Source organism: Pleurodeles waltl, chromosome 4_2 (genome assembly GCF_031143425.1).
Source record: "Pleurodeles waltl isolate 20211129_DDA chromosome 4_2, aPleWal1.hap1.20221129, whole genome shotgun sequence".
NCBI classification, from domain to species: domain Eukaryota; kingdom Metazoa; phylum Chordata; class Amphibia; order Caudata; family Salamandridae; genus Pleurodeles; species Pleurodeles waltl.
The window spans coordinates 906,014,823-906,040,839 of NC_090443.1; the positions used below are offsets into that span (position 1 = coordinate 906,014,823).

A 26,017-nucleotide genomic window follows, 5' to 3' on the forward strand; every position below is an offset into this window, starting at 1 on the left:
ATATGATATCAGATGATGTCATCAGTAGAATCACTGTAGTCTCATCTGAGACATCATAAGCAATGCACATGTAGAAGTTATTCTTAGGTAGCGAATCACAGTTGCCAATTTTCTTAAATATAACGACCCTTCAAACTAAGGCCCTCATTATGACAACGGCGGTATTGACCACCTACTGCAGCGGTGACGGCCGCCAAAAGACCATCACCGTGGCTACCTGCCGTCCGCCATATTATGACCATAGCCGGAATCCCGCGAGAAGGATGGCGGAACTCTGGCTGCGGCCATAGCGGCGGATTGCGCTGCTGCCAGCAGCAGCGCCACGCCAGTAGACCACTGCAGACCGTATCATCACACATGATACGGCCTGGGGGTGTTTTGCTGGCGGACGCTGCTGCTGGCAGCAGCACCCTGTCCCGTCTCCTGCCGGAGGACCCCCTACAATAAGGTAAGTCGGTGCTACGACAGGGGAGGGGGTGGGGTGTTGTGTGTATTGTATGTTTGTGTGTGCATGCATGCGGGTGTGTGGCGTGTGGAATGCGTGTGTGCATGCATGGTTGAGTGTGCGTGTATGTTGTGTTGTGTGAATTCGTGGGTGCTTGCATGTAAGTTTGTGTGAATGGATGTATACATGCATGGGTGAATGTGGGTATGAGTGTGTGTATGCATGTGTATGATGGTGTGTGAATGTGCATGTCTGTCGTGGGGGTGTCGGGAGTGGGAGGGGACGGTGGGGGAGGCATTTGGGGAGGGGACGGGGGAGACCCCTATTAGTGACAGGGAAGGGATTCCCTGTCACTGATACTGCCTACCGCCATAGTTTCTTGGCATAAACCATGGCGGTAGAAGGGGTCATAATCCCGCGGGTGGGACAATGACGACCGCCTGGCTGGAGACTGAAGTCTCCAGCCCGACGGCTGTTACCACCCTGGCGGACGGAGTGGTACATTGGCGGTTTGGCTTGAGCCAAACAGCCAATGTCATATTTTGGGGAGGAGTACCGCCAGCCTGTTGGCAGTACTTTTCTCCAAAATACCGCCGTCCGTCAGGGTCGTAATGAGGGCCTAAGTGTTTTATGAGACAATCTACATTTTTATGTAACCCATGTCACTCAGCTACAAGTATGATAACTTGCCTTTAACATTTTTTCCAGTTAAGATATGAATACAGTGAACATAAATAATTGAACTTCTACGTTAGACAACAGCAGACCCCATATTCCACGATGGGTGGAAGGCTCTCAGTGGGAATAACACTTGTTGCCACCATCCACTAGCCTAACCCTCGTTGAAGAAGCAGCAACAATGAAAGGATCTCTGTACTTTTGGCAGAGATACATCAGCAGCAGCACATACTACTTATGACAATCGGCAGAATGTCAAAGTGGGCAGAGAGTATCAGCTTGGGAAAATGCCTAATACAAATGTGCCCTACCTTTGTTTCCACAGTCATCTATGTGGGATTACAGCACTGGCAGAAGAAAGGGGGAGGGAGTTATAGGGGCGGGAGAAGGGTTGAAAACAGTGCCCGGAATTTTATTTGCATACTTCTGAGTTCCACAGATGCACAAGAGAATCTCTACCAGATTTACTGGTACATTGCTGGTGAGGTACTGGGACACTACAACTTTACTGACCAATGTTATTTCCAGCAAGTGATAAATACCGGAAGATGTCACAGGCGGGTGCAATAGCTGGTGCCATGCCATGCCTTAGACCTTGGGTAAAACAGGTCCCTTATCAAATATCTGTACACCTGGTTGACAGAGGATTTGCCTCTGCAACTTTCTTCCACCCATGCTTAATGCTTGGTGGTAAAATGCACAGCCTGAATAGACAGATGTCACATTTTACAATGTAAGCGTCCAAGATTCAAGAAATGGCTTAGAAACAGAAAATATTGGAGACCACAAACAGATACTTATGTAATATAATATAAAGGCACTGTTTTTCTTACATAAATATCATTTAATGCAAGTAGGTAAAAGATTGTTAGGATAACCTAAGCTGAGAAGAGACTTTCTTAAACTTTACCTCACAAGTGCACATGCCAGAAATAGGGAAAGCTCATACATTTCGGCACTTTACACATTAGCACTTTAATATAGTTAGTGTTACCCTGTCCTTAGTTCAAAGAAATGTGAGCTTAATAACTGACTAAGGAAAGAATGTAGGCCAATGCAGTATTGCACAGCTTTCTGTGGAAAAGGACACCAGCAAGGGAAGGGCAGCACCAGTTAGTAGCAGGCAGTAATCCCTGCGGCTCAAGCTGCAAATGTGCATGTTCTGCACAACATGCCTAGAGGCAATCCCAAGGCCTGAGACCTCAGAGTGACTCTACCTCCTTACAGACTGGTTGCATGTCTGACAGCTCTGCCTTAGCCCTGTATGGGATGGGAAATAGACAGGCTAGAGATACAGGGGAGACTCAGCATGGTCCTCCAAGGTCTGTCACATGTTTGGAGAATGCATTCCAATTCTCCCATGGAGAAATAAAGATGATTAGTGTAAGCAAATACTCATTTGTGCATGGTCACTCCCTCCTTTTGTCCTGGATTTTAATGCTGGTGTGTGGACTCTAAACACTGGGGTGCGCTGTCCAGTGCCAAGTGTATGTGCTCTGACCCCTTAAAAACATTTAGGATTGGCTCATCCTTGCTTAGCATATTTAACTTACCTGTACGTATTTATTATAAGGTACTCTCTGTACAGAGGGTATGCAAGTTAAATGTCACCAATGGACTGCAGCACTTAGGGGGTTATTCTAACTTTGGAGGAGTGTTAATCCGTCCCAAAAGTGACGGTAAAGTGACGGATATACCACCAGCCGTATTACGAGTTCCATAGGATATAATGGACTCGTAATACGGCTGGTGGTAAATCCGTCACTTTTCCGTCACTTTTGGGACGGATTAACACCTCCTCCAAAGTTAGAATAACCCCCTTAGTGTGCCACCACGAAAATGACAAATGAAAACATGACTCCAGGCCTGCCACTGCATCTTAAATTTTAAAATTGGTAAGACACCCCTAAGGTAGGCACTAAGTGCCCACAGGTCAGGGTGTGTAGTATTTCAAAAGTCTGACATGTTTTCTTACAGTGATAACTCCCCAAAGTCGTTCTTTACTGTGGCAAGGCTTGCTCCCCCATAGAATAGCACTGGATTACATTATAACACTCTATAATATATTACTTTGGTTTGGGAATAGCTACACCCATGAATCATGGACTGAAATTATTTGAAATCTGAAAGTAAATCTGTTGATAAAGTTGGGTTTTAAATTATTATTTTGAAAAGCCACTTTTATAAAGTGGGCATTTTCCTGCCTAAAGCTTTTTCCGAGATAATCCCCAGTTGTCACCTGACAGCCAGCTAGGAAGTGTGAATTGCTCTCAGGAAATGGAACAAAAGGGGCTTGGTTGGGGGGAAATGTGACCTCATCCTGGTGGGATGGCTTGGGGCATGTGCCCACCAACCGTACAAGCTTCAAAGAGGCAGTCCCTATCACATGCAACTCCCGCCTAGGCATACCCCTGATACTGTCCAAATAGCCAGAGTGACACTAACTCCAGTGGGGGAAAACCTGTCCCAGAACTGGTCTATAGGAGGAGGTCATCATTTCCCTAGACACACCTAAGGGGCTTGCTCAGAGCTCTGACTAAGATAGGAAAGACTGAGCACCTTCCACCTCAAAACCCCGACAGCAAAAATACGTGAGCATATAACGCCCAACTAATATATATTTTTCTAAAGCTTTGGTTGAAAGACCTTGATTTGAGAGATAAACAAATGTGGTCTGGGCACTGCAGCCTATCAAGACTAGAAGGAGACTAAAAGATTGGTAGAAGTTTGAAAGGGGGCCTACGATAGAGATCCTAAAGTAGGTATGGATTGCAAAGCGGACGGCTATAGCAGAAATTGCAAGTAGTGAATAAGCAGGGAGAGTGGCTAAACAGGTGTGACGGAACACCTTAGCTATGATAAATCGTCGGTCATGGGGAACAGGCAAACAGGATCTTAGTCTGACTAAGCAGAAAAGTAGAGGGTGTTTCAAGTGCTCTAGAAGTAAAGAATAGAAAAATGGCAGAGATCTGTGGACAGCAGAAAGATAGTGATGGTGTTTGCAAGCAACTGAGCAGGAACCTACGAAATGTTTTTCGGGGTATACTCTTGGAGCCAAACGTGATAATGGATTGCTCTGCCAGCTCCACCGCCACCACCTTAATGAGAACTGGGAACCTTACTGCATCTTTAAGTGAGGTTGACTCACTTCTCTAGCACTACTTAGTACATATCTACATCTGAGAGGGAAGACACTCACTACTGAAAAGAACATGTTTCACAGTAAGTTGAGACCGTCTGTCTCCAATGACCCACCAAAAAGTTGATGGTCTATTACTAATTATTTCAAAGCACATCTGATGTGTTAGGGATTGTCCTTCAAGGTGTGAACTGTGAACTTGCTGTAGATTTGCTGTCAACTTAGTGGCAGCAGCCTTATGATTGAGTAGAAGTTCACTGATCTTGAAGTCAGGAATGTGTAGAATAGACTTTACCCAAGTCCTGCAAAGGCATGCTTAAGAACAATATCAGAGTAAATACCTGAAATAACACATTGCCTTGAGAAGAAACAAGGTTCCAGTGTGATATGGCTACCTGAAAAGATGACACTACGGAGCAAGGTGCAAAGGAGATGTAGGGAAAAGGACTGAGGAGCATGGGAAGGGAAATATGTTTGTATTTAACTGCTAAGACTGAGTTTCTAGTCCTTCCACTGAGAGGGAGAAATGTTTCTAATCAACTGTGAATGAAAAGTCAAGACACAAGTGTATTCTAGGATACTCTGTGCCAGTGTGTTAAAGCTGGAATTATAACATTAGCCATTACACTGAAATGAGTATCAAAGAAAATACATAGGTGTTTTTTAATGTATGCTAGACAGGAAGTATGTGTTTAAGATACAACGAAAACCACAAACTACTCTTTCAGTGGTGTATCCAGCATACCATTAGTTCTGCAAGTTACATAAGGCAATGATAATAATAAGCCACCAAGTCAAATCAAATTGCAGGGTGTTTCCCCAAAATATATGGCTGTGATGTTACAGCGCTGTATGCTTCAGCTAGAAGGTAAAGGTGAGTTGCACAGCAATGAAAATGAAAAAGAGCGCAAAAAGAGGTTTAGTGCTATTTCCAGATACATGCATGCTACATGAAGAATGTATGAAATTACAAAAAATACGAACCACTTTTGAAATTAACATACTTTGATAATTAGGAACAGTTCACAGTATGCCACTGAGTGCTTAAGAATTGAAATCAACACGGTTACAAATCTGGAAAGTCCATAGCCATTCTACACACTTTCATTTATTGTCTGGACAATTAAAGTACAAATAATTCAAACACAACAAGATAATGAATAAAAAAAACATTTACATTAATTTCCCTCAGAAATGATCTAAAACTAGCAAGTTTAACATGAAGTCATTCATTGTAATTGAAGTAATATAACTGCCTGGTCCTAAGAAAGTTTTTTCAGGTATTAAACACATTGTAGAGAAAAGATTTTGACATGCCTTCCCCACTAATGCATCAAAACTTTCCCAGCAAACTGCGCTCATTCATAGCAGATGATGTATTACGGTTTCCCTGAACATTGAATGAGTGTTCTTTAAAACTAGAGTCCACTAATTTATAAGAAAAGGAAAAAAATTGAATAAAAGGATACGATGCATGTTTTAGTCTACTACAAACTTCAAATCTCGATGTGAAAACAATACTCGAGTCTACATGCAGTAAGTGGATATAACATGGAAAAAATGCACGGAATAAGCACAAGTTATATATAACCATAACAACGTTTTATTACCATTAAGACTAAACTTGTATTGAAAAGATTTTATATAACAAGACAAGAAAAGCAATAGCAAATTTAACTATCAACTAGATTATGCATAGCGAGTAACTGTTTCTAGTACCCAGGGAAGAGCATGACCCTTTTTAATTTAATTTTTAAATATATAACCATACAAAGCACAAACATACTAAAATTATCAGTGCACTGGACACGGGAGAGCACTCCCTCAGTCATTTTGTTCCCTTAGCTCTGTTTTCCCGCAATCTGAATAACATTGAAATAAAGACCCAGTTTTTTTTCGTTTTCTGCTGTGCAATAAGAAAAAATATTCACGACAAACATGACAATATCTCAAACAATATTTCTACACGAGTTACTTTGATACCTTTGTCACTTAAGTATCATAAGAAAACATTTTAGGACGTATACAAACAAAACTAGCAAAGTGTTACAACTTATAATAAATTAACAAAAAAAAAAATAACATTATATATATATATTTATATTATATATACACATACACACACAACAAAATGACACAATAATATGCTTCTTCCCATAGTTTAAGTAAACAAATAAGTAGACTAGCCAAACTAGCTATATTTGATTTTGGCCGTATGCATCACATTGGCAAGTAAATAAATAAGTGTTTCAAGCAACATAAACAGTTTACTAAATGTGCCAACACCGCCCAATTATATTGGTATGGGCTATAAAGTGAATTCAAAAATTCTTAACAAATTTAAAGCAAATGTATTTTTATCTAAACACAGTACATTTAACTATGATACTAAGATATGTAAATAATTCTGTAGCACCTACTGCTCAAACTAAGGAAGTTTTTGACCAAAACAAATTCATCTCTTAACCTTTGTTCTGCTTATATCCCGTACTGATGACTTAAAGAAAAATTGTCTTGCAACTTATCTCCTTGCTTTTGGGTTTGACTGTGGGGAACTGTGTGCCTGGGAAGAACACTCTCCCTTATTTAACATTTTTGTTTATTACATGCTATGAAAAGATACGAAGATCAACTGTTTGTAGCCCATCCTTCAAAAAACACTCTACTATTCCAATTTAAAACACACGTCTTGATCTCTAAAAAGTTACCAGTGCAGTATGAACATGACAAAGTTGTCAATTTCCCCTAAATTAGCCAGTCAAAATATTTTTTTTCTCAAATCCAGATTCTCTTGTAAAAATTCTTTATATTTTATAAAAATAGATTTTTCTTGAAACCCATTTTCAGCAAAGAGACCACCTCTTTGGCAACATTGTTAATTTTATTTAAATTGTTATGTCATCAGATATCCCCCTTTACCCCATTCCCGAACAGAAAGACTGTTTATTTCACATGATATAAAAGAAAAAAGGAAAAATAAAAACCTTTTGCAAAAGTATTATTTTTTTGCAATTTTTATTATTCCTCTTTCATTTAAAGTTGGGGGATTTACCAATCTGATTGGATCCATTTTTTGAAAAAAAAAGGAAAAAAAGAAAAAGAATTCTTTCTTTTAATCCCATTAGTTTGTAAAAATCTTTTTTTGTTTCTTCTTCAAATGAGCGAATGGTCATCTTAAAAAGATCCACCTTCAAGGAAGGTAGCAAAACTAGCTGGCCGGGTAAAAATCCCTGCACATTGTTATCTATGTATATTATATTCAACGACGACAGCTATGAAAGAACATTCAATGCATCAAAGGTTTTTTTCTAAGCATTATAAAATCCTTTCCTGGTTCACCACAGGATATCCAATGTTTTAATACTTAGGCAACACTGGCTTATAAAGTCCATGGTTGAATATAAGCCTTCAAAGTTTTTTTCGTTTAGTTTCTTTTTGTTCGTATATATTTATATATATATTAATAGGTAATGATATGAAATTCAGGATTTGTGAGTTTTGTTGGTTTTAAAGGAAACTTGCAGCACTCGGTCTCCCAGGCGATATCCATTAAGGCTGGCGATTGCCATAGCAGCTTCATCGTAGTTGGTCATGGTGACAAAGCCAAATCCTTTGCACTTGTTGGTGTTGAAGTCGCGTATTACTTTGACATTGTTGACTGCTCCAAAGGGGCCAAAGAGCTGCCACAACACACTTTCATCTGAGTCTGGAGAGAGGTTGTAGACAAAGATGCACCACCCAGTTCCAGTGTGGCCAGGGATATTCATTCCAACAAGACTGGTCATCCCGTCAATTGTGATTGGAGAAAACCTGTTCAAAGAAATCAAAAGGGTAGCTTCCATTATTTGCTGAAAAAGTAACAAAAATACACACAAAATTGCAACAAACATGATACTACTTTTTAAGTTCATGATCCACTGTAGATAATCAAAAGCAAAACAAAAACACCGGCTCCAGAAACTGTGTTGTGAAAATGTTAAAATCTTAATGTGAATGATTTTAATTAACCACAAACAATTTCAGATTTAATTGTACCTTGGCTAATAGAGAGTGGGACCACAGAGATGGCCTGTATTAAAATCTGTCAGAAATCCAGATTTCTGGAATGGCAAAGTGGTGGTGAGGGCTCGCATGTGAAGGGCAGTTCCACTGGTTTCAGACAGGATGGAAAAGTGTCTATTCCTACAAATTACACATCTCTATGTGGAACCGGTAAACAGGAGTCTCTTGGAGCAGTGATGGCTCCTCTGAGTCTTGTGAATGTAGGATCTGCTGCACAGGCATGAAGGGAAAGTACCAGTGAGTTTGTTGTGAGTTGAGCAGAGAACCAGGAGTCAGCCTACAAAACAATCCTTTGCCTGTGGTTTCAAGTATGCATCTCAGACTGGCAGCATCGCTGATTCAGTTCCGTTACTATGGCAGAATCTTGACCTGAAGGCATCTGTAATGAATTGTTCCTCACTAGGAATAAGAAAACTGTCGCTAGTGTTTTTCATTGTCTATGGAAAGTGGTGATGTGACTGTTAATTACAAGATTGTTAAGGATTCAAAAGATGGTTTATTGAGAAGAGGTAAAAGGGTAGCATACTTGAAGGCTTTGGGTATGTAATTGTTTAGGAAGGAGTTATGACTGTAGCCAGAGGTAAGGTCCTAAAGTCATATCTTTCTTTAGCTACAAGTATGCTAATTACATCACCAGGGTCCTGGAAAGGAAGAGGGCACTGGCAAGTGGCTTTCTAGTTCTGCAGTTGTGGGTCCAACAGAAGATGTGAGGGATGGTGTGGAGATTCAAACATGGAGAATGGTGTATGTTGGCCTGGACACATCGAACTGGGTGGCATTGTTACCAAGAACATGTTCAGTTCAGACCAGAGGTGGGGTAAATGGAGAATTTGCTGAACCCTAATGTGTGGAACATCTGGATGGGTCAGAGTAACATCTGGGTCATCAATACTTGTTGATTCTGGTTACAATTAGATCATTTTAGGTGTGAAAAGACATTTCTGTATAGGGTGAGACCCGTAAGTAGAGGGGCTAACAAATGGAGTGAATAGTTTGCAATAATACTTCAGGGTTGGGGTGGAGTCAAGGAAATATTTGCAGGCCTAGAGTGCACTGTCACACTTTATACATGATTATACAAGACGTTAGAGTGTGGGCTACAGATTTTAACATGATGGAGCTTGTCCTTCAAGGGAGGTTCAACCGTGGAGCTAGGTCTTTCTTGCAACACGTGTATTAAAGTTTCGAGGCATTGAAGAGCTTTAGGAATTTGGCATATGGGTGCAATGTTGGGGAGAAACGTTCAAGGTGCATGTTGTATGGCCATTATTGAATGTTAGGGTCAAGTGACCCTCAGTGAATGAGGCGTACAAATACCACTGCTGTCTGATTCATTTCCCTATGCAAGCATTGATTAATTGAGGAGACTTGGGAAGGTCTCAAGTCAAAAAATTTCATGTTACAGATGACACTTTTAGGCTTAACTCTTTGTAATCTTCCTACTCACATACGGCACCTCCTCTGTTTTGTAACGGGACACCTACATACTCCATATGCTTAATACCAAGGATGATAAGATTGTGTCTTGGAGGACCTCACAGGTCAAGAGAAAGAATAATCATATAGGCAAACTGGCAGAGGAGTGTGGTGCCAGGATGAAAGATTGCGCCAGTAAAGGGTTATCATTCATGTACTCTATAAAGATGTCCTACGTGGTAGAAGGAAGACACACCAATGCACATTCTGTGATGGAATGCTCTTTGCTGACCACAGACTGGAAAACATCTCCTTGACAACACATCAAGATCTACCATCAACCTAATCTGGTTGGCCCTGTATAATATCCTAAAGGATTTTTCATCTGCAATTCTGCAACTAACTCGAGGCCCCTCCTCTTATAAAATCTCTACCAGCCCCTCCTCTGGCTTACAGCTCATCCATACTCTTCTCACTTGCACAGTTATTCATGGTCACAAAGATGCATTTTCTGCTTCTGAACCTCTTTTCTATTGCTCATGCCTTTTCTTTATTCCAGCAGCTATGCCTCGACATAAATGTAAGCCCCTAGGTTCTTCTGTTTCCTTTTGAGTTGTTATACTTTACCTTTTCTAAATTCAATATAAAGTGTTCAACTAAAGCTATTTAACTATTTAACCAAGTCAAGAGCAATCAAATAATCTAGCAGTCCAAGAATGTAGAATATGATGCTGGCAACGATTCGTATTGTGTTGTCTAACAGTTGACAGTGATAATCTCTGTGCTCAAACAAACTGTAAAGTGAGATTGGCAATCATGAAAAAGAGAGAAGTTGTTTAAATAAGCCAAAAGTTAGGAGGAAAGTCTGCCTTTTCAAATAGTGTCCTGCGGGAGAGTAAATGGGTGATTTGGCAATGGTTGCTCAGCCCTGACTCTGCGATAGGATCCGCTGAGTATTTGTATAGATAAATGTAGTAGTAAGTTGCACAAACTTCAGCAAATGCTTCATGGCACTAAACAAATCACCATCCAAATAACAACATTCTGTTGACAAAGGAAGGGATATATTGTCATATTTTGCAATGCCTCTCAGTGAGGTTAGGCAAGTGGTCTTTGGGCGTCAAGATGTGTACTGTTTGTGAGATTTCAGGATGAAAATAAGGTCAACCGCAACTAGAATGGAGAGGGTGGTCAGGGTTGTGTGTGATTTTGCCTAATTTGTCTAACTGACCTGATACACTCAACAAAAGCAAATGCTATTAAATTGGCTCTGAATAAATTGTTAATGATAACATGTTTGTAACCGCTTTGAGAAAATTGTTATGCAGTTCATGGGAATTGAACAAAAGCAAAGCTATGAATATGAACAGTTTTGCACATCTACAAGTGCATGGGGGCAGGTACATTCTGACAACAATACAAAATTAGTTCAGAATTGTGCATCAGTACAGAAGGATAAATATTCACAGTACACTTCTGACAAATTATGAAAAACGACAGTACAATTTATTTGAAACAAAATTAAAGTAGATGTTTTTAATCAAATGAGAAAACTAAAGCAAATTTGAACACAGTCTACCAACAACTGTTAAACCCATAAAAACAAAAGCAAGGGAGACTGAGGTGCAAACAGTGGCACTGTTAGAATTGTTGTCATAAACTACAGAATCATAAAAGACAATGATGTCTTGTTATGGTTTCTAGCCAAAGGCTATTTATGAAAATTAAATTTCCCCACAGAACTCCTAAAACTATCAACTTTGTAATTAGTTGAATATTCTTTTAATAATACTGATTCTCATGAAAGTGCCCAGCAGCTAAATTCTTGCATTAAAAATGCAAAACAATTGCTTCCAAAGTGCTAGTGAAATGTTTTTATAAATGTCCCACTAATAACTGTTTCAGTTTTCAAAACTGGTTGAACAAATTCGTTTGTATATTAAAATGTTACTACAATTGTCAATGTTGCACCTTAATCGCCCCCCACCCACCCGAAGCTTACCAGTAAAGTATGAAAAAGATACATTTGTGTATTTGTCAAAGAAATAAAATCAAGTGGCGTTCAAACGTAAAATGGTAGAAAAACAAAAGAATTAGAGATTAAATCAAGACAGAATTAAAGAGAAAATGATATCCCCATTCTATGCCAATGCGGACATCTGGAAGTCTGCAGATTTCTAATTACCTTTTTACGCCATAAGCCATATTAAGCAAATTGTCCAGCCTGAAAAGAGAAGGAGGGTCTCTGGGTTAATGTCTCACAGATGGCAAGATCACTCGATGGAACTATCAACAAAAATGTACCATTTTAACAGAAGAGCTATTTCAACAACACTCCCGCATCAACGTCAGGCCCATTAGTCAGCACAGTGCTGCGTGGGCCTCCTTCTCAATTTTAAAAGGCGCTTAGTCAGTCATACCCAAATGAAGATTTCAAACAACTCACATAATCAGCCCTTCATTGTGAAAAGATATTCCCTCATAGATAATAGGAAGAGAATTGCTTTGGAGCTAAAATATTTAATCAGAAATCAGGAATTGAACACTTTAAATGACTACAGAAAGAAAGGTTTAATCACTTCCATGTTACAGAAATCAGATTTATTGTCTCTGAACTCTTGGCTTGATTGCATATAATTTATTGTTGACGGAAAGCCGACTTCCTGTGTCCCTTTAAAGAGGCCAGCTAGTAGGTATTGCCCCTTTGACTTTGTGGTACAGCAAAAGTGATACCAACTGGCGTTAAAGGAGCGGGAAAACGCTAGAAGAATCATTGCATTATGGCCCTCATTACGACCGCCCGCCAAGATCGGACCGCCGGGCGGCCGCCAATGCGGCCACACTCCCGCTGCGGCCATTTGGAGATCCCCGCTGGCCCAGCGGGGATATCGGCCGCAACACAGGAACCGCTTCCAAATGGAGCCGGCGGTGTTGCGGCTGTGCGACGGGTGCAGTTGCACCCGTCGCGCTTTTCTCTGTCTGCTATGCAGACAGTGAAAAGCTCCATGGGGCCCGCAGGGGCCCAGCGACTCCCCTTTCCACCAGCCTTTTCCTGGCGGTTTAAACCGCCAGGAAAAGGCTGGCGGGAGGGGGACTCGTAATCCCCTGGGCAGCGCTGCAAGCAGCGCTGCCCTGGAGGATTACAACCGCCGGGGCCATTGTGGTGGAAAACCGCCGGCCCCGGCGGTGCGACCGCGGCGTGACCAGGAAAGCACCGCCAGCCTGTTGGCGGTGCTTCCGTCAAAAAAGCCCTGGCGGTCCTAGACCGCCAGGGTTGTAATGAGGGCCTATGTTTCCCTGCAGAAGGGGCTTTACCTTGTAGACCCCAGTGCTCAGATCTTGGACTTTAATATGTAAAATGTGGCTGTCCATTGTAGTGCACCGCCACACATCACACAATGAATGCGCCCTGGAAATGTTAAGCTCCGTATTTACATATTAGCCTGCAACCGCTGACAGGAGGGCGTACGCACATATGCAGGGGGCCTGCCCACATTTGCTTTGCTACAAATCGTAAGAGTTGCTGCTGTTCCCATGCAGTACAGATAAAAGTTCAAACCCAACTTTTACACGGGCCTGAAGGCCTCACCAGGCGGAGGAAGGATGTTGTCACCAAGTGTTTAAGCACCTCCTTCACACAGCGCAGGCATCAATGGGTGGAAGATGGAGGCAGTGACAGACTCTCAAAGCATCACCTCCACAAGGAGCCCTCGAGGCATTGTTACAGCCTTCAGGTCTCCCTGTCAATGCAGGAAGACCAGTGGTTCTGGTCGGGCACTCTATCACTATGGTACAACCCAGTATGTAGTATCCACAAAACAGCAGTGTGCACCCAGCACCCCTTACTTAATCTGGACCCTCTTTGTAGAGAGAACACATGTCCATTCTCTAAAGTCAATGGTTCGGGCCATACCTATTTGCCTGCAGTGTCTAGGTTAGAAAACGGGAGTGGTTCTCTCATCGAATGATTCTGTTTGCAAAGGTTTGGAAGTGCAGATATTGAAGTCAGTGCCTGTCAATTACCACCGAATGGCTCGATCAGGCGCTTGAGGAAATGTCAATGTACACATTTCCAACAGGCCTGACCCTCCCTGGAAACTAGTGATATTTGCTGAATGAAAGTGAGACGAGCAATGAAAGAGCACCTTAAAACAATTTTTTTTCGAAAAATGTTTTTTCATTCCAACTTGTGCTTTGCTGGTATTACCAAATATTCTGTGACACTGCTGGAGCTTGTTATGCTGACCTGAATAACACATAAAAGAACAGTGGAGGATTCAGCTAATCAGATGGATTTTTGGAAGGACTCCACTTAAGTAAATGAAATGTAAGTAAAGAGGATTAACAACACCAATTATATTAATGATTTATATGGTGTACCCCACAGTTGTTGATTGATAGAAGAGCAGGCACTTTTGTTACCCAGCTCAGAGGTGATCTTTACAGTGACATGGGAGGATGATATACTTGGCCACTCCAGAGCTGAAGTTGTGACCAATGGGTCCTTGATTTATCAAAAAGAACTACCTCTCTGGTTTCCAAACAAAGCTAGGTGGTAAAGATCAGGCTGTTTTCCTAACACACAAAAAGTGCTGTGGTCGAGTCAGGAGAATGCTTGTAGTAGACTACCTGCAGACCTTAAGCCATCCACAGACAAAACTGGTGATGTGAAATGGTGTCTAAACCTTGGCGGATGCAAAGCTGATGGGTGCGACAAAGCAAGTAGTCTGCTAATTAGATGATGTGAGAGGGGCTAGTGCATGCCTTGTAACCATGAGCAACCACTAGGCCTCTTAAGGCGAAAGGCGGCAGTGGGAGAAGGAGATCTTGTAGTGTTCTTCTCATATTACCAAAAAGTAGGTGATGTCCATTATTCTAAAGCAATCATCTTATCAAGAGGAACCAGAATTAGTCTACCCTTTTTATATGACACCGGCTCACACTATTGACTTTCATTCACGCTCAAATTAATTACAGATAGTTGTCACTAAGAGCCAGTTCTATCAAATTTCTATAGTACTGTGCAAGAGCAGCTTCGCCAAATGAACAAGTTAGGGAATAATTTGATTTGTCTGACTTGACAGAAAATGTGCTACCATCATCAGAACATGCAGCAGCCAGGCAAATGCCTGCCTCTTGCATTTTCACTGCTATCCGCCAGTGGGAAGGTGGCATATAGGAGCCAGGTGAGCTCAGTTTCTTCACCTGGCTGACCTCTATGTTCACTCTTTTTTGGCTCCTGGAAGCACCTGCAGATACATGAGCCTAATTGGATGTGTGGGGTTAGCTGCAGAGATGTGCCATAGCAGTGGAGCAACAGGTGCCCTTTCCTCCCTCCAAGCAGCACTGAATAGCTCTGTGCAAACTTCTGCGCACACATCTGAAAATACACAGGCCCCTATCTGCTTTGCTCATATGGCACCATGAATGTAGTTGCTCAGACCACAAACGTGCAGGCACAAACCATACAGGTATGTCCATAATTGCTTACGAATTTCAAGGGCGGCTTCTGCGCCAAGGCAGAGGAGCGTCACCCCACTGCTTTCAGCAGGTGAAGAAGAAATAAAATTATAATAACACATTGTTATTATCATTTTTTTTTTCAGCTGAGCCTGGGTGGGGAGAGAGGAGTGGTTTGTGCACCATAATTACATATCTGTCTGGCCGGCCGTGTTGGGCCAGCCAAACAGACATGCGCACTTTGCATAACTTCTCCCGGCTGTATTGCACAACTAGGAGGAGAAAGTGCACTGGGTGCCACTCCCTATGTGAGCGCCGAACCAGGCCGCTCATACCAATCACTGTGCTGCTGTCATGCTGGTGACAGCAGTGCGGTGATTGGCTGAGGGGAGTCTGATGTACACAAGCGGTGGAGATGAACCTTTCTCCGTACGAAACAGGTAAGAGTTTTTTTTCTTTTATTTATTTATTTCCTCCCCCCACCCCCTGATCAGTGGCAGCCGGCACTGGCAAATTTGCTCCTATCCTACTCTGAACATGGACACAATCAGGGAAAGATTCTGCAATACTCTGTTGATCAAAGTGCATGACCCCCAATGTGCTGTTCTGTACTCTCCTTGGCCACGCAGTGCTGCATACTATAAACAGCACCCCATTAGGGGCGTCTGTGATCACTTCCTTTACTGGTGGCTGACGCAGCAGTGCAGCGCTCTTTCAAAGCTACCTTTTGAGCTCCACTGTACCCAGCTGAACTCTGCACAGCAAGGTCTCCAGGTGCTCATGCTAGATTTCAGCTTTTAAGAGTCCCAAGACAGAATTAGGCACGAAGGATCTACATGTTGGCAATAAAGACGATAAAACCGATCCATGTTATATTTGGGTTTAAAGCCTTTCTGCAGCTCCCTTATGCCACTGAGATGGCATTATGGTTCTGTGCATGCCCAGAGTTCCTATGGAGTCTCTAGTAGAGGAAAATAGGTATTTGCTTGAGTTCAAAGGGGAATACGGTTCTCTCTTGCTCAAAGTATCAGTGGTGGAAAATTCCAGAGGTTAGAAGAGGATGGAGAGCGTCCGACCTCCCGCCCTCGCTTTCATATCCCTTATGATAATTGTAGTACTCGTGTCTGCCACAACCGTGGCAGGAAGCATTGCATTGAGGACACCAAGCACTATATTGTGCGATAAAGTATTATTTTTATACGTAAAGGACAAACATGCAACTTTTTCATATCAAAGCAAGACAATCAATCCTGCCTCCATAAAAATGCGGGACAATTAATTTAGATATAAAACAAAAACCAGTGGAGGCATGTTTAATTCTTATACTGCATAGCTACACTCAAAATTATTTTCTCAGCTTGAGCTCTTATTTTCAGATCTGAGAGGGCATGAGTTGCTACTGGAAAACCTATGTTGGTAATGACAAGCATCTGCACACACAACAGGCTCTGTTTCTCATTAAAAAATGTGCAGGATAAAGTAGCCCTTGCTGTACATTATAAGTATATTGCAAGTCAATGAGGAGTTCTGTGACCATGTAGAGAAACAAGGCTCTAGGCAGATTTCTTTATAAAGTCACGAAATTTTGAGGTAACTTGCAATATCCTTTTAATGTATGAGAGAGGATATTTTATTCCTTATAATACTTTGCAAACCATCGCCCTTCCCATAAACCACTTAAATAGTTGATATCTTTCTTCATTGCAGACAACAATAAAAGCAGAATCTGTGCTGAGAAATTTAACACACCAAAAAGCAGTTACTAATTTTTGCAAATAAATACAATAATCAGTTGAATGTAAAGCATGTTAAAAACATGCTGTGGCTCAGAATGTGCAGGATCATGCAAAGAGTCTACCTTTCTACCAATTACCTGCAGGGGAAAACATAATGTCACAAATATATGCTTTCAGATAGTTTTTGAAAAACAGATGAAAAACAATAGTCAGTTGCTGTTCACCTTGTTCAAACTGTGGCTGTAAATATGCTATGTGACCTGCCTTTTGCCCTGGTTTATAGCTCTGGCAGCAGGCACTGTGATGTCAAAACCGAAGTACCTTAAGTTTTTACAGTTGAGCAGCTATGCAATTTCGATATTACATACAACTAGAAAGCATGGACGGCAATTCACCGAAATGCCAGGGGTAGCAGAAGTGACATCACACGCCCTTTGAGCTCTACTCTCTCTCATATACACATACTCATACACAAATTCACACTTGCATCCACTCTCTCACATATACACTGACTCAGCCGCAAGCATGCACACAACATACATTTAAGAGCATTTTCTTTCTTACCTGCCATGGAACGGCATCTTCCAACTTACTGTACTCCACTTTTATTACACTGATCGTGAATAATACACTATTATTTCCTTTTAGTGTAGTAAAAAGTGACAGAAAAAACACAGAGTGGAGCCCCAACTGAGTCTATAAGGACGAGCTGCCACTGTGTTCCTGACACTGAATTTGCCATCTCAGAAGTCAGGCGTCGCAAAGGCCGTGCCAGGGGAAGCAGAGAGCGAGCCAGGGGTCGCACTGCAAGCCCTGGCGGCACCTAAATGACATCTATAGTAGAAAGGTCACAATTGGACTGTAATAAGGAAATTAGGGCCATATGTACGAAAGCTTTTTCCCATAGACACAGAATGAGTAAAATCCTTTCGTACATCTGGCCCTTAGAGACTGGCTTTTATACAGGGATTGTATGCCCCAATGTCTGTGTTATATATTTATATATCACACAAAGGAGCTCCCACCCTTTTCTGGTTCTTACCTGAATCTCTGGGCCTGGTGGTGCAGCGGGCCCGGGTAGCGTCTGTTGGGGGATTGGTACAGCTGCGAGAGGAGCGCTTGACTTGTTTTCTGGCTAGGGTTGTTGGCAAACTTCACAGTAATTGGTTCTGTAGCACCACTAGGCTTCTGACCATTAAGTCCCTTTATGGCTTCTTCTGCTTCTATCCTCTTATCAAAACGGATGAATCCCACTCCTCGTGACACACCTGAGGGTAGGAAAAAGGAAGCCTTCAGCACAGTTTCATGAAGGTACGACACAGGCTGCAAATCACAAAGGGAGGTCACTGGTGGTTGAAGGTGTACCTGTGGTACTTTCAATCAGCATCACTTCACTGAAGGATAGGTGGCACATGCGATAAAGTGATTTGCATTTAAAGGAATATCTAGTGGTAAAACATATTTTGGAATTCTTTTTTTCTAACGTTAGTCCTTGAAGTTGTGCATAGTTAATCAAGTGCATTTGTTTGAGTCTGAACTACATGCATTAAAGTACACAAATACATGCTAATGTATTTCTACTTATGCTACAACACATATATTGCTGTTCTATCAGAACACACAAAGGTGTGTGCTATAAGTAATATTTTTGAGCTATACATCTGTTTGTGTTGTAACCCAAATGTGTGCGTTTCACAAATGTTTGTGGACAGTAGTAGAGCCAGGGGTACGGTAACCTCCGTTTGTACAGTAAGGTAAATGCATTTTCTGGAGGACTTCAATGGGCAGTACCACAACACGTGTGTTTAAGGTAAAAAAAATATATTGTACAAAAAGAAATGTGTCCACACGGTACCACAACTCCTGTGTGCACAACAATAGAGATCCATGAACACTACTGCACGTGATACAATATTGTGGAATGACGCAAAACAATTCTGTGTATAGAAATACACATGTATTTACTGTCAAACGTGTCCTCAGTAACGAACAAATACACCTGCAAGAGTTAAATATTCATAAATAATTAAAGGTCCATAGAAATTCATGTTTTAAAAATAGAGATAGTATATGTTCGTCCCGCACATCATATAATCCAGAAGCAGATGGTCCTTCCCAGCCACGTTTAACTTCAAGAAACTCACCGGTAAACATCTCACAATATAATGTTGATAATCTTTACCTGTGATAAAAAAGGATCTCACGTAACTGTTTAGCGTGGCCTGTCGACAGCTGTTACTCCCTTCCAGCTACCATGGTTTGCACCAACACCTGACGTCGGCATGAGCGCCATTTTAGACGACGCCACTATGTCCTCACAAAGTTTCCCTGTGAAGAGCCGATACAACATAGCGACACACACAAAGGGAGCTGGAAAACCCTGAAGAGAGTGGGTTTCTAGCTGGTGTTCGGAGGCTCCGTACAGCCGACGTCAATCAAGGGTTTTATAACCTCCCCAGGAAGCAGACGACAGCATAAGAAGTAATTGTTATTTGTGGGAGGGTCGGTCCTGGCAGTGCGAGATTTATCTAAATCTGGCCTCCTCTAATTTGAGAGTGCCCGAATCAGATATTTCGACTTTAACAAACTAATTACTCAGAATGGCTGGCTACACTGGACATTGCTTCAGCAAGAATAGCAGCTATGACTAGTAACCTCGCAACCACAAATCTGAAATGTGTAAAAAAAATGTTGCCAACTGCATCAAACCAAGAGACCTTTTGTAGTGACCCGCCAAGAGATTTCACAAAATGGTGGTGGGCTTGTGGTAAATGCTAGCTCAGATTAGGGTAGCTGGATGCAGGCAGGACCGACCATTCTGATCACGTAGATGCAGATGGCCCACTTATGTGGAATGCCAAACCACACACCCAGCCCCTGGACAGCTTACACTTTGCTCTGTGAGGTTCAAGAATCTATGTGGGGCCTGCAGAGCAAACTCCACGGGTGTAAAATGTCACCTCAACAGGAAAATAAGACTGAATGATTCGGAGGTGCTCCTGCTCACCTCCATACCTTAGTTTGATGCATTAGGAAAAAGGGTCTTTAGGGTCCAGGCCCTGCTGGCCTGGGACAAACTCCCTGTTGGCCTGAGATAGCTGAATAGCTGCCTTCTCTCTTGCCCCTTCACCACCCCTTTACTGCATGCACAGCACTTCAGTGTGCTAAGTAAGAGTCGTCATGTTCTCGATTAACATTGGGAGCATTAACGAACCATATGCCTAGGTACGTAACTCCTGATTACTAGATTGTTAACCTGTTAAAAGGATGATGGACAGAGTGCTGAAACTTTTCAAAAATTCACCCCCAGTCGCAGATCTGGGTTTAATCCATTGTTCTTTTGCTCACCACGCCACCTCAGTTCGGACCCAGCCATATGCAAATCAGTCTTCACCCTGCTCCCTATGGGAACGGTCCAGTCCGAACTTCCAGGCAAGGTCCTCCCTTGACGGAATCAAGCATCCTGGGACTGGTTTCAGGGTATCACCCCTCATCGGCCAGTCTAGCCTGAATCCAGTAGCACACAGAGCCAAGTATGGCTATACCCTGGCCACTTAGAGTGGCTTAAGCAACAAAAAAGGATGATGGACAAAAACTTTCCAAACACTAACCCCCAGTCACAGATCTGGGTTTAATCCATTGTCCTTTTGCGCACAATGCCACCCCAGTTTGGACCCAGCCAACTGTGCTGTTATTCCTGCCATACTGTACATGCCAAAAACATCACTGGTGCTCAAATGTACTGCAAATCGACAGTGCTTGTCCAGCACAAATGCTCAGTTCCAGCTAGGATACTACGGCATTTGGTTAAACTTTGCTGCTTCTCCCTTGAGTGAACATTGAATCAATAGGCTACGTGCTTGTTCCTGATCCTCTCTTTGATTTAGATTCAGCATCCAGCAACTCCTCTGTTGACTGTGTCCTGGCAGTGTAAATAATGGAGCTGAATTGTGGGGTCACACCACCAAAACACAGATCGAGCTGGATGCTTTAGCCGAGCTGAGGTGCGGGGAGGGTGGACGTGGGTAGATGGCTGCTGTGAGCTGCGTGCCCGTAGGAGCTACCGAAGAGCATGGTTCTACCTCTGAGATGTTGGGTATCAGACATATGTGCAATGAAAAAATGAGACAGGAGCATCCCAAAGTGTTATTTTCTAGTGTGTCCTTCTGTACTTTTGCACATGTGCCTTTGCCAGCATCCACAGTAACATGATACGCTACAACTTCTTAAAACACTGAAATCTGACAGAAGCAAAGATTGTGAGACAAAAATGGTGGTGAGGGCATTGAACAATTAAAGTATTGCTTGCTATGGATATTTAAATACTATCCCTGGGATGTTTTATAAAGCTCATTGCTTCTTTAAAGGAGTAGCTTGTGGTGAGTGTGAGAGTTAACAACAGGCTCATATTTCCCAGGTTTGCCCTTTCTTTGGGATTTGCCATTATCTATAGAAAGACTATAAACAAAATAAAACACAGCTGGATTGAAAAGTTACCTAAAACACTTTCTCCTTGCCAAGCTGTGCAGTTAGCGCTCCATCTTCGCCTTTATCTTCCACACAGAGGAGAGTAAGTGCAAGAGAGCCTGAAGCAATAAGCCTCCCTTGTGGGAGAAGCTCCCCATAACATCTGCCAGTAGTCTAAAACCGAATATGGTACTCCGCAGGTAGCACCCTGAAGACAACCTGCGCAGATCATCTGGCCCCATCTCTGCCTGTTGTAAGGCTGTGGGTATTGTGCTATGGATGATTAAGATGCCCCTGAGCAGGCCACTATTAATAATTATGCAGATGTGCAATCAACTCAAGCTGCTGACACTGCTACCCGTGGTACACCTCGCTGGGACATGTCTTTGTGGAAACTTCATACGAGTGCCTACTTTTCTCATTGCAGCAGTTTAAAGATTAGAAGGAAAAAATTAAACTGAGGATGACATGCAGGTAACATATACAGAGGTGGGTCTAGTGTGCACACAGTTACTGGACTCAATGCATGTACATATGATGGTTTCTGGTACAAACAACAGAGTGGTGTAATTACCCCATGTAGACATTGGAGGTCACTACGCATTATGTGCACCTTAAAAATAAAACATGTTATGAATTCCCACAGAAGCATCTCTGGCAGGACATGTGACAGAGTGGGATGGTGTCTGTAAGGGATACTACCAGAGGTACTCCTGCCCAACCTTAAAGCTACACCCAGAGCACAGCAATGCTTGGTTTTTCCATTATGTTTCATAACTAGAGAGAGACAATTACAGGTTTTAAACATGAGACATTCCAAAATACAGAAATCAAACTGTCTGACCTGTTACTTGATCGACCAGAATTCGTGAGGTGATGATACGTCCATATTGAGAAAATAACTGCTCAAGTTCCTTCTGGGTCATTGTTTTTGGAAGGCCGCTTACGTATAGGTTAGCATCCCGGATTGAGGCGGAGCTGGGACGAGCATATGATACCTGGAGGAATGGAAAGGAGAGTCACTCTTCAGACATCCTGAAAATTCTCAAAATCACCAAGAGGGCAGAGATATTGTCTCTGCTCTAAGAATTTGCAACTGTGTTATGAATTCATAAAAGTAAACTTTTGATTACATTTTTCCTTCGTAACTATGCATTTTTTATCCACTCCCCCATACTCACGTCAAATCTTTACTTGAGTATCCATGTTATTATCTACTGTGCTAAAGTGCCCCAGTAGTACTGTTCAGTAGATTTAGATAACCTGATCTGAAGGCACCCCATACAAGCACACTCCTGCATATTAGCGTTTGCAGCCTAGGGAAGATGCTATACATAAACAATACAGTCTGCAAAAAACAGGAACTATTTAAGTGTCAATGCAGACCATTAATGTAGCACTCACTACAGAGGTAGACACATGAACATGCTAGATACGGATATTCTGTATACATTATAGTGGTTCATGGTTTCCTTGTTATGAAACAATGATCACTATTTCGCTGTCTTCTGGTGCTCTTAGGTCTCAGCACCTGGTCAAGGCTGTCTCAATGGATGGTGCTCCTGAAAGGGGGTTTGGTCTTAAGTCCTTCCACCACAACTCATACTTGTGTATTATTAAACTTAATCTTGTATTGCTGGTGGAATCTTGCTGCTGTTTATTCCTGTTACCGTTTTACAGGTTTCAATACTCCCAATATATGTGTCCTCTTGAGGAGATTGTGTGCTTTTGCTCTTCTCCCTGTTCTACTGGCAGGTATCTGTAGTTTGTGGTTTTGCTCTTTGGTTACTACACAGGGAGCCAAATGTACAAAGCTATTTAGCATTTCTTAACAGTCCGAATCGCCGTTAAGAAATGCTAAATGGGTTTTTCAGTTGTACAAAGCCCATTAGGGAATCGCAAATTGCAATTTCTCCCCACTAGAAATCGCAGTCTGTGATTCTCTAAATAGGAAATTGCATATAGGAATTACTAATTTGCGATTCCTAATCAGATGAACAAAACATTTCCTAAATGAGAATTAGGCATTTAGGAAATGCAATTACCATCACAAGTGAAGGTAACCATGTGTAATTTTTAAATTCCAAAGATGATTTTTTTTTAAGTGCAATAGAGCACACACATGCCCCTTGGGCATATGTGTGCTCTACATGTGCACCACTATTTGTGGGGTGCATTACGGGGGGGCCTTTTGCCCATAGCCATCCTTGGTTTTGCATTTCCAAAATAGCAATTTCCTTGTAGGAAATTGCTATTTGGAAATGCAAAACCGACCCATTGTCACAAATGGCATGGGACTTCTAAATTGCGATTTCCTAATAGCAATTCCTACTTTGTAGGAATCACTATTAGTAAATTGGTATTTTGATACATATCATTTTGCATTTCCTAAATAGCGATTTCTATGTAATCACTATTTAGGAAATGCTAAATTGCATCTATAGCCATCTTTCCTTTCTTGCGACTTTCCACATAAGAATGAAGATCGCTTGTCTGCCCCACTGGGCCGTAGTGACGTAGGTTTCACTTGGTTCCGTATTGGTACTGTGTATCCAATCCTTTTCGTGGACTCTCCTGTAGCTTGGGGCCAGATGCACAAACATTGGGAATACCAATTTCCTAATTGTGATTCTCTCTGAATAGCAATTAGGAGATCGGTATTCCTAATGTATGAAACTCTTCTGAGTTTCATTAGCGATTAGCAAACAGACCTACCTTATGCATATTAATGAGGTAGGTTGTACTATGAGACCCAATAGGAATCGCAGCCATCACAGTGATGGTGACCTGCTGAGGTCAGCAGACCACCATGTCTGTGATTGCTTTTTAATAAAGCAACCTTTTTGTTTTTTTAAATGCAGCATGTTTTCCTTAAAAGAAAACAGGATGTGTTAAAAAAGAAAAAATTAAGCTTGCAATTTCATTTTTTAAGAGTAGGACCACTGCCTATACCGGGTTTCAATTTTTATTTTCCTGTTATCTGCATTGTTCCTGTTCACAAAGTTATAATTACAGCCGACATATGCCCTCAGTCCACTATTAAAGGATTTATGGAGAACTGCTTTTGCACAGATTCCAGGGTTGCAGGGATGATTTAAAATGGTATAAATAAGAGCACTGCTCTTGGCTGAAGGCAATGCCTTGTAAGCAGCAGTCTGCAAGTGCTAACATGAATCATCAGGCAGGGGACTAAACAGATAAAAAGACAAGGGGCATTTGCACAATGCTTTAACTGGGTAGCTAGGAATAATAAAGACACATTTTAATAACAAGAAAAGCCAAGGCCACTTAAAGTCAACTAGAAAGAGTATTTAATAATTGTGACATGCCACCTTGACTGACAGGCAGATGACCGTTCAAGTAACAAAAATTAAACTGTTTTGCCGTCCCTCCGCCTTGAACTACTTTTTTTTCTGAGAGTTCTCTTAATATGTTGCCTCTTTACAAATATGCAATGATGAGGATGTATATTAGTTCTAGATCCAGGAATGCAAGGATTTTGAACTGTGCTGCAGGCAGTAGATCTGTTCTTTTGCACTTCCCACTGCCACTGGTGTTGTTAGCCCAACAAAGTAGACTATGAAGGACTACCAACATCATATGGACGGTGTCCATTTTTTTTTTAAGAGTCAAGGCTTCTTCAAACTCCAACATAAACACAGTAGAGAAAAGCAGAGCGATGGGCTCATTTGTTCACTGGATTTGTTGAATCAGAGTCTTCACCTTGCTAAGCATTTGTAAAAATATTGGATGAGAAATTAGACAGTATTAAGGTGTTACAGGGCTGATTACCACCTCAACAAACATCTCCTCAAGGATTGCTCACAGAGATGTTCAGGATAACGTTGGGATAGTGCCAACATCAGTTTAGGATAGGAAACGGGATGCATGCGTTCCCGTATCTGAATTAATTAAATTGCACCATTATAAACTTGAAGAGCTACATTTTGCATTTTTATCTACTGGTGGGCGCATGTATACCCAATTCATGGTTTACCACAACACTTAACAAAAAAAAAAGAAAACAAAGAAAAAAAACGGAAACACATCATTTACAAAATAAGTGTTATCTTGACAACCTCTGCGCTCTGAATCAGAAGCAATTTTGAGAGCTAAGCACAGCCCATGAAATAGACGATCACCATGGTGATGTGTGTGTCTTCACTACTAAACATGCATGATATTGCAAAAATAATTTTAGAACATGGTTGCATTACTTTGCTACCCGTGAATGCCAGCCAAGTGAGCAAACAACATACACAAAATGTATGAGGATGGGAAGCTCCAGGGCGCAGCCCTGCCTCCTGTGAGGTGCCACTTACTGCCCCTGCTACAATTCCTCTTAGTGTACATGAAAACACAGGTTTGGTGTTTTCATGCACACTGTCAGTGCGCAGGTTGTCCCTCCCGGCCTCGCCTCAAGGCTCCCGGTGACAGGAGAAGGAGAGGGCTAAGGCGCGACCAAAACACTGCACTCCGTAGGTGAATGTCTGGATTGCGCAGGAGGGAATGTTTGAGAGGGAGAGGAAATACTGTTGCACTAGGGACCAGTCAGTGAGTGTGAAAGTGTGCCTCTGTGAGTGAGTGAGAATCTGTATGAGTACATGTGGGTGT

General features: G+C 41.9%; 1 protein-coding gene across 7 annotated transcripts in view; it reads right to left on the reverse strand.

Moving 5' to 3' along the window:
• Positions 1-5,339: 5,339 nt before the first annotated feature.
• The window catches only part of ELAVL4 (ELAV like RNA binding protein 4), a 153,371-nt gene continuing 132,693 nt past the window's right edge, over positions 5,340-26,017 (reverse strand). For all 7 annotated transcript variants that reach the window (XM_069232693.1, XM_069232697.1, XM_069232696.1 and 4 more), the window contains 4 exons: positions 22,248-22,401; positions 17,979-18,204; positions 11,926-11,964; positions 5,340-8,072 (listed from right to left, as the gene is read on the reverse strand). In XM_069232693.1, the coding sequence (XP_069088794.1) occupies positions 7,745-8,072; positions 11,926-11,964; positions 17,979-18,204; positions 22,248-22,401 (747 nt within the window). In that variant the 3' untranslated portion in view covers positions 5,340-7,744. The remainder of the gene's footprint in view (positions 8,073-11,925; positions 11,965-17,978; positions 18,205-22,247; positions 22,402-26,017) is intronic.